Source organism: Alternaria triticimaculans (assembly GCF_023758025.1).
Source record: "Alternaria triticimaculans strain BMP 0046 chromosome Unknown scaffold_4, whole genome shotgun sequence".
In the NCBI taxonomy this organism is placed as follows: Eukaryota; Fungi; Ascomycota; class Dothideomycetes; order Pleosporales; family Pleosporaceae; genus Alternaria; species Alternaria triticimaculans.
Window position 1 is genome coordinate 393023 of NW_026055961.1, and position 9425 is coordinate 402447.

A 9425-nucleotide genomic window follows, 5' to 3' on the forward strand; every position below is an offset into this window, starting at 1 on the left:
TATACCTTGTGAAGAATGTGATAAAGAATGTGAAGAAGAATGAGTGTTTTGTTGATAGCACCGGGCTATAGAATGAATGACTGGTCAATGAATGACTGAAGAGAGAGTGACTTGCTAGCTGTGAGCGTGAAGGATATCCCTCTGCAAGGGCGAGCAGCAGCCCTTAAGAATGCTCACCACCCAGCATTCCAGAAGCAGCCAAGGTGGCCCGGAATGTCCAGGCCATCATTTCGGAGGCGCTTACTTTTCGCCCCGCATTTCCCGACGCCCGTGAGGGGTTTGCACGGTGGCTTCTGCTGTCTCTGACAGGCGGCCTGCTGACCAAAGAGGTGCGCCGGCGCTCAGCTGGTGGAGTGTGTGCCTGACGCTAATGTAGGTACGAAAGAACTAGTTTCTTAGTCACGAACTGGGTTCGCCCGGCGTGTAGAGGAACACACCCACTATCATTGGTAGTCATCTGCGCGCCTACGTACGGCGTAGAGATGACGAACTGTGCCCCTTCTTATTGCATAGTACTAATTCTGTCACGCAGCTGTCGGTGTCTCAGCCTGCTGTGCCATTCCCAACCTCATGTGGAGTTTGCATACGTACATTTCGTATTCTCGAAGCCCAGACATCGAAGTCTCAAGATTTTGGGTGGATCTCGGAAAACACCGAGATCAACCTCATCACGCAAAAGAACGAATCAAAAGGCGTGATGTCATGTTGATTTTCGTTTGTAATGACTTGGGGCTGTTTTTCTCGTGGTCGGATCGCCCCTCGGCTGCGTGTCGTGGCAGCAGGGGTGAATACGGGGCTTCCGCTGCCGCACGACGCCGCTGTTTCAGCCGCCAGAGGGCTATCGATAAACAGCCTATCGACAAGACCCATCGCTTCCCAACACATCACCGGCGCATGCAGCAATTTTGGTTCACTCCTGCGACGAAAACGTCTGGTTGTTTGAGACAATGCCGTGCTATGTTTCAAACAACGCAGGTTGGCGAACTCTTACCGAACGGGCATTTGAAATCGTAGCAACTGATCGCTTTCCGGCCTCCCTGGTAATACGAGCGACACGCGTGAGCACTGCCGAAAGCCTTGGTACTTTTCCTCCACTCTGGTCCAGATGCTGGCTCTCCGCTCAACGATCGACATGTCGCCACGAAGAAGGCCTGACCTTCCTCGTTGAGTTATGCGCCCGTCTGATCCGGAGGATTCGGATGCATGCGAGCGCATCTTGGAAGTTTACCGGCCGTGACGACTATCGGTAGGGAGTGTGCGGCGTAGACATTAGCTTACTGACGTATGGAGATTACCAAACAAAGTAGTCAAATATGGTAGTCGCACGATTAGTAACATCGCAGACGCCCATCAAGCGCCCCGCTTTGTCTACCTTCTCCGGACACCACAGTTGGACAAGAGCGACCTCTTGAGGTCGTTTTCCATTCCTTTCGACAGTTTGAACAAGCGAGCGCATGGAATGCCAGTAAAGACAGAAACTCTATGTTGTACGCCTGGTATCTTGGAGTGTTGTTCCAGCGTCATTTCGTGGCGCAGGCCATATGCAATTTCCTGGGTTGCTGTTGCCCAATCGTCCAAGTATGGTACAATAGTCCATCAAAAGCAACGCATTGAAGTGTTCCTGATGATCTTGAGAAGCTGCGCCGCGTGCAACCTGCATTCAAATTGCTTTTCGGAAACAATCCCATGGGTATTAGCAGCGGTAACCTACCTGATCGTCCGTCGGCATGTCTCTGTTAGCGAAAACACGCACCCGGGTATTGGTTTTGTGCGAGAACTTCATTTCCAGCGTCTATCGTGCAACTGCATTGGCTTTGATCTGCACCTTGCTGCAAAATTCCAAGGCGAACGTTCTGGTATGCGCTGAGGTCGTGCTCGTGGTTGCTTACCGTGAGGCTTTGTAGGTGCAAGGAAAGTCGAAGGTTGGAAGCCCGGTGCGATGCATCTCCAGCGAGCACCTAGCAGTACGTGGTACGTTCGCAATGTCGTCACTGCCGTTGCTGTAACAGCGTGTTTCGAAAAAGGTTGTTTGTATCATGGAGCGAACGCTAGCAGGAAACCTAGGTGCTGAAGACATCGTGGTCGACTACATACATTGACTAGCTATGCTACCTCCGCGGTCCCGTGCCACGAGCTCCGAGTCTGCCTTCTTTCTTTCCAATTTTGCGAACCTCAAATCTTGCGCCGTGTTACCTTGATAGCGTCACCAAGGTCACGGTCCGGTACGTCGATCCCTTCGAATAGCGCTCCCATACATTGGTGCTCCACTTTCGCTGCCTTGGTGTTCATTGTCGGTATCGGCCTTACACTCACTCCGTACCGACTGAGACCGCAAGCACACAGATCGGGGGCATCTTCTGTCGTAGCTATTGCACGAACACCACGAACACGCTTCGACTGCCGTGGGGGTAGCATTTGTACTCGAGAAGACCGGCTTGGGGGTCCGCCGGGCAATACGAAGTCCCCATTGGGTGCCGTACGTAGCTGGCCCATCTGCGCGCGACTGATGGCTACCGGCGCTTTCATTTTGTTGCCCATGAAGATGATATTGTTGCCGCCGTTTTTGTACTGGCTAGCTAGCGCATTAAGGTCCAAAGAGAATTCCTGAATACTGATGCCACTACCAGCATCCGAAGCTGCTTCGTCGATTTCAGCCGTCTCATCGTCTTGGCTGCCTGAGTGCTCGCTGGGTTCGTCCTCATCCGCGGGTGTATCGTTCACTGGCTCTTTGTCGGCTGGTTCCTCGTTGACAGGCTCCTCGGCGGCTGATACCTCGCTGACTGACTCTTCACCATCTGTCTCTTCTTTCGCGCCCTCTTTTTTGTTCTTCTCCTTCCCGGTCCTAGCACCAAATGCCTGCATCGCATACCAAACTGCTCTGCCCACACGAGAATCTCTCTTGTCTTCATCACCCCAGTTTGCGTAGAGATTCATGAAGCTGACGGGCCCTGGGTTCATCAACGTCATCGCAGGGTTGCAAACATCTACAAGCTTGGCCAAATGTAGATCGCCCTTCCATGTTTTGCTGCCGCTCTCCTTTGATACTGGGGTCTGGATGAACTGCTTTAAAGTTTCCCAAGCCACCTCAAAGATTGGCATAGGCGTGCCCATGTCTTGCGCGATAGATTCTGTCTTGAGTACAGTGATTACAGTATTAACGTTCCAGTTGTAGATTTTAGGGTCGTCTTTGAACACGGGATTCTTGCGAAATGCCGGCATGATTGTCTTCCAGATGTTTGTACAGGTAGACAACATACCGAACCAGTCGAAGTGCAGGTCGTTTTTATCCGCTAGGAGCCACTGGCGAATCTCTCCGAGCAAGGCTAAGGGCTTGCGTTGCAATTCCACGGACTTCAAGAACTCTGATGTTTCGTAAGTACCTTGGGGTAAGTTTTCTTGTCGGTCCAAGATCTTTTGCGACTCGGGCTTGCACACCAGGCTGACTAACTTCATCACCCATTCGTGGGCTTCTGCTGTTGATTTGGGTTCCGCACCCATCCGCTTCAAAAACAATTCTCCGATCACAGTTGGGTCGTCGAGTCGGCGCAGCTGCTTGTTGTCCCAGGTGTCCTTCTTTGAACGCCGATTGCTCGCCTTATTGGCAATGGAGTAGCCGCGTCCGAGATCAATCTTCTTACCCACTTCGTCGAGAGTCTTTGGCCATTCGCCGAAGAACAGCTTGTCTTGTCGACCGTTGAGTAGATATACCATGTCAGGCCATCGGGACATTTCCGGGTGCAGTATCCGGCTTACCGCAACATACAGCCAGGCCATGTAAAGGATGTCGCCCGCCATATGCTCGATTTTGGAAGCTCTGTGATTAAGCTGTAGCTGTAGTTCGTACTTCAGAAGCCCGCAGCGGATCGGATGCCTTTTCAAGACTGTCGAAAGTTAGTTTTAGCCCTCTTGTAACACCAGTATGATCCAGACGTACCGTAATCCCGCTCGTCTACAGTTTTACTCAGTGGCTCATGCATGTCCTCCTTGATCTTCCGGATGAATCTTCCCCAGCGATCACGAATCGCGTAGTCTTGATGGTCGCTCAAGATATTACGCATGTTCTGATAGATCGAGGCTATCTTTTTGTCGGAATCCGCAGATCCCTTGAATGGCCGCTCGATAGGATCGATTTTAGAGAAATCCTCCGCGGCTTTACGAACAGTCTCTCTGTACTCGCGGAAAGGCGCTGCAAGCGTGCCCTTCTCTTGAAACACCGACTCAACGTCAAAGAACATCTGAACCGCTACAGTGGGCCATATAGGAATCTCTTTGAAAGTTATCATGTGTTTGATACACCGAGCAGTCTCGTCGACGGCGAAATGAGACAGATGGGGATGACTTGCGACGTCGAAGAACTGAGCCCATTCCAGGGTCTCAAAGACCTCCAGCGCCATTTTGTCCGCGTCACTAGCGAATGACTCTCGCGTTATGTGAGATTGTCGAGTGTGAAGTGGGCCTGTCTGTGATAACAAATATACCTTTAGGCCGCTATAGACGTGCCACATGCAATATGTTTCCTGCTCGCACAAATGATCGTTTGTCTGGATTCTCATAGACGGCTTGACGAGTTTACCGACATTGTCTTTGACATCGCCGTAGTAAAAGAAATCGTGCATGCGAGCGTAAAGCAGTGCCGGAAGAGTCCAAACAGGGTAATCCTTGGCGGGGTATCTAATCATCTCCGTCAGCTTGTGTATACGGGCACTACAATGGCTTAGCCTTACTTCTTGGGACGAACGAGCATCTGATCGAATTGATTCTCAGCAGATCGCACCAGATCGACGGCCGTATTGGAAAGCACTGCCGCGCGTGTGAGACCTTCACCTGTCTGCCGATATTCATCCCACTCTCGCACAATCCATGCTCGCACGTCGTAGATCTCCTCAAGAAATGTCGCGATAGCGAAGAAGAAGTCGTGCTCGAGACTCTCCTCGTCTTGCTCAATCGGGATAGGGTCGACTTTGGGCAATTGCTTCTCCTTAACTTCGGTGATGAGTTCGTCCAGTGGGTCCGTCTCTTCGACCGTAAGCCCGGCGAACCTGTTTTGTAGCTTGATGTTCTCAGAAACTACTGGCGTCTCTGGTATCAGAGGCTTCAGCAGTTTTGCCGCCTTTTCCAGAACGGTGATAAAGTAGGAGTGCCTGTGGTTGTTGACGTAATCGGTCGAGTGCCCTCTCTCGAACCAACTAGCCACTTTGCTCCGAGCTAAGATCACTCGGTCAAAAACTTTTTGTAGCGCAGCTGGGACTTCGATCTTGGGATCAAATGAAGCAATGTGTTCAGCCATCTCTACAAACTCGGAGACGCGTATGGGATATTGAGCTGGGGTCACAGGATCCGGCGTCTTCTTGGCTGGCTTACGAGCTTTGCCTGCCTTTCCCCTCTTCCGCGGCGCTTTCTGCTGGGGCTCAGGCTCGGTGATAGCTCTGATCTATCCGCATTGTTCCGATGTCTATGCGAGCCAACCAGCGATGTACTCCGTGTCGTTTTTGTAATTTCGGTACGTTAGAATTAACGATCTTCGGTTTAGTATATCACTTTCGAGTGATGGGTCCATGGCGATTGAAGAGAGTAATGTTGTTCGAGAAGCACTTCCAAGTATTCACAAAGATCACAGACAATGCGGTTGGGTCTGCGTTGATGCAGAGTACTTGGAGAACAAATGGTGAGATGAGACGGGAAGCGGAAGGCGGCACGGATCAGGGGCGGTGGGGTAAGGTCGTCGGACTAATCCTGAAAGGGCCCTGGCGCCCCCTTCCAATAGAATCATGACGAAGGTTCCAAGACCCTGAAACTCTCCATCTTCTCCTCTGTTCTCTTCAAGCAGCATGAAATGCGCGGCACATAGTTTCGAAATGCTGTCGTCGGCCTGCCACTGCGCAGACTGGTCATGAGAAAATTCAGCTTGCGTGAAAGTTAGCGGACGCTTGGCCGGGCCTAGGTTGGAACGCGAGACGTCGGGTAGTCGAAGAGCTGCGGTGACCGACCTGCATCAACAAGACCTTATCATCATTCCATGGACGTGCAAGCCTTCGTTACACCCTTGCCGACGGGAGGCTGGGGGCAAGAATGATTCTCCAGGCCTGATCACCTAGGTAGCTTCGCAAAAGAAGCTTGAATGCGGGAGTTAAGATTGGTCGCTGGTGTATCTTCCAGTTACTATATCCTTATACGTCCCGGACCCGATACTCTTGGCCCTCGTCCCTTCAGCAGGTGTTCGTCCAAGGTTCTCCTCGATTGTGAGCGTGTCGTTGCTCTTCCGACGTGGATGATCTGTGCACGCACGCACACCTGGGAAGCGGCTCAGACGCGTTTGGAGCAGAGAAAGCGACATCCATCAATCAGATGGGTAAACCCATGCACACCTGGTGTGCTCGTTATCGCAGTTCTATGCACCGGTTAATGAACAATTTCAAAAGCCTCAGTCCAGACTCAGCGTCGTGACGTGGTGTTGAATTCCAACGATGACGCTCGATGACGATCACATCAAATCCCAACCCCACCAAAACTGGCCCCTACAATTACTACCCCCCGATCGACAGAGATGTTCAAAACAACCATCATCAGATCTTCGAACTTTGTTTTCCGGAAGCCAATCACCTCTTCTACCCTATTCAGGCCAATTACACGTACCTTTAGTCACACTACCTTCAAGATGAGCGACAACAAGGGCCCAGTTACCGCATACCCTGCCACAGAGATCACACCTCAAAACCAAGAAGGTGGCCCTGGTCTAGACGCAAAGACCGATCAAAAAGCAGAATGGTCGCGTCTCGAGTTCTGGGACGAGAACCAGAAACCCTACCTTAAGGAATATGAAGGCCGTGGTCTGATGCAAGGCAAGGCCGCGTTGATCACAGGTGGAGACTCTGGTATCGGACGCGCTGTAGCGATCCTATTCGCAAGAGAAGGCGCAGATGTAAGCATTGTGTACTTGCCCGAAGAGGAGGAGGATGCGCAATACGTCAAGAAGAAGATTGAAGAAGCAGGCCGCAAAGCAAACCTCATGCAACTCAACCTGCGGGAGAGGAAGAACTGCGAGCAAGCCGTTGAGCAACACATGAAGGTCTTTGGCAAGCTGAACGTCCTCGTTAACAACGGTGAGATCACGTTACTTCATCCACATCACCAATCCAAACTAATGATACAACAGCCGCCATGCAAGAAGCCTGCACAGACATAACCGAAATCGACCTCGACGTAACCGAAAAGACCTTCCACACCAACGTCATCTCCATGTTCGCCATGTCCAAATACGCGCTCAAGCACATGAAGCGCGGCGACTGCATCGTAAACAGCGCCTCAGTCGCATCCTACATGTCCAACCCCATGCTCCTCGACTACGCCTCTACCAAGGGCGCCATCGTAACTTTCACCCGCGGTCTTGCGCAGCAACAGGCGCCAAATGGAATCCGCGTTAATGCTGTTGCGCCAGGCATTATCTGGACGCCGCTGCAGCCGGCGACGAAGAACAACCCGGCTGATGCGATGGATAGCTTGGGTGTGGGGGCTTGCCCGCTGAATCGCCCGGGAATGCCGGTCGAGATGGCGACGTGTTATGTGCATCTTGCTAGTCCGTTGGGAAGCTATTGTACGGGTGAGGTAATCCACGGGAGTGGGGGTATTGAGATGCAGGGTTAAGAGAAATGCGAAGGTGTGGTGGTAATGACGATGGATTGGGCGAGATGAGATGACGGGAACGTCTTCACGATAGCTCGAATGAATGTAATGTCAGCGTATGGTTGAGCCCGAGCAACATATGCGTGTTCTTCTCGATGTCTTCTCGCTAGCTCCTACATAGCGGGGCAATGCCATCAGTATGTGACCCCAGACTTCCGATGACAGCGATATATTGGTAGTGGCCGGCTAATATTATGTCTCTCTTTTTCGCGGCTTTTCGCACGCATGTCTGCGGCATGTCTTGTTTTCGAATCCCCGGCGCAAAAGAACATCACACTGTCCTCATCTTCTTTTAGTTTGAACAATAACAGCGTAGGTGATTGAAGAAAGAGATAACATTCCGCGACAGAGGTTTTATATACCCACAGCAAACGAATCCCAGAACGAAACAAGCATCAAGACATTTGTGTAGTTCTTCAACACTCCCAACGCACCCACATGTCGTGGAAGAAGCGGTATTTTCAGTTCCCAAGACCGGAGTTCTGGTCATGAGTTCATCTCATGGCATCTTTGGACAGCTTCGTCACTTTCATCACGATCTTGAACGCCCGTTTTGATCGCACCAAAACCCGCAAGCACTCCATACATTGATATCCTTTGTTTTTCAGAAGACGGAAGAGACAGCCACCATGGCTCTGAATCCAACTCTTTTTGGATATGCGCAATTGGCAATGTGTAGATTAGAAAGAAGGAGACGGCGCAGGGGGAAGGTTTATATATACCCCGCCCACTGCGCGCTCATATAGATATGGCTCAGGACGTTCTGGAGACTTCCAGCAGCACAGCATAATCTTGTTTCTTGTTTCTTTTAGGAAAGCAGAGAAGAGAGGCCATCGTGTGCTCCGGTGCCTTTTTAGAAAAGAGGAATAAGAATGGATAGGTAAAGAGGAAAGTGTCAGCGCAGAGAATGGATTTAAATACACTCCTCCCGGTGGCCGCTCATGGGGTGTTCATGATGAAACTTTTGGTGACTTCCAACAGCACACCATACACAGTCTTCATCGAAGTTTCGGAGACGGGAGAGATAGCCGGCATGCGCTTCTTTTTCCCGTTTTTTGGATATGCGGAACAAGGATGTGTGAGAAGAAGAAGCAGGCAGCGAAGACAGGAATTTTATATATACAGCCCCCCAGCTGCGCGCTCATATGTTAAAAATGTTAGTCTTTGACGACTTCAACCGCACATGAGATGTATTGGGAAGTTTTTCTGGCACGTCTTGCCGCATATGGTGTTAGTTTTGTTGCTTGCTTTCGACCAGTCGACATGTATTTGGTGAGTCTGTTTTTAGGATCTGGTATAACGTATGAATAAGATTGGAAGACATCCAAGTTTTTCGCCGAGCGCAAAGTCATCGTAGTATCGTGGTTGCATTTTTGGGAACAAGACCACAGGAACATGCGGCGCTTGTCGTGAATTTTGTAGTTAGGAAGGACGGAAGTGTGATATGAAGTGAGGGAAGAGCGAGGAAGAAGGCTGTCTTTTATGTTGGATCCGAGGAGAAGATACAGTAGGTACGCGTTCTAATACTAGAATGTATTATAATAGACTTAAGTATGTTCTTTTAGTAGTTAACAGACTAGAATATAACAAAGTTATTAATATATTTACGGTTGCAGAGCGGGCTTTCTAGAACTAGTAGACTCTAAGCTTTATAGCAGCTATCTATAGTTCTTTTAATAATCTAGTAAATTCTAAGATAGAAATTCTACAGAACTATATAGTCTAACCTCTAAGTTTTTAGTATA

General features: G+C 50.3%; 2 protein-coding genes across 2 annotated transcripts; one reads left to right on the plus strand and one right to left on the minus strand.

Annotated features, from left to right (window-relative positions):
• Nucleotides 1-2172: 2172 nt before the first annotated feature.
• On the minus strand, nucleotides 2173-5830 carry J4E78_003744 (uncharacterized protein; the record flags this gene model as incomplete). The annotated part of the gene is made up of 5 exons (XM_049364380.1): nucleotides 2173-3881; nucleotides 3935-4418; nucleotides 4479-4704; nucleotides 4725-5431; nucleotides 5729-5830. The coding sequence occupies 5 exons, from the start codon at nucleotides 5828-5830 to the stop codon at nucleotides 2173-2175; spliced, it is 3228 nt and encodes a 1075-aa protein (XP_049223458.1).
• An 825-nt stretch (nucleotides 5831-6655) lies between these two features.
• J4E78_003745 (uncharacterized protein) lies at nucleotides 6656-7641 on the plus strand (the record flags this gene model as incomplete). The annotated part of the gene is made up of 2 exons (XM_049364381.1): nucleotides 6656-7100; nucleotides 7154-7641. The coding sequence occupies 2 exons, from the start codon at nucleotides 6656-6658 to the stop codon at nucleotides 7639-7641; spliced, it is 933 nt and encodes a 310-aa protein (XP_049223459.1).
• Between the last annotated feature and the right edge of the window lie 1784 nt (nucleotides 7642-9425).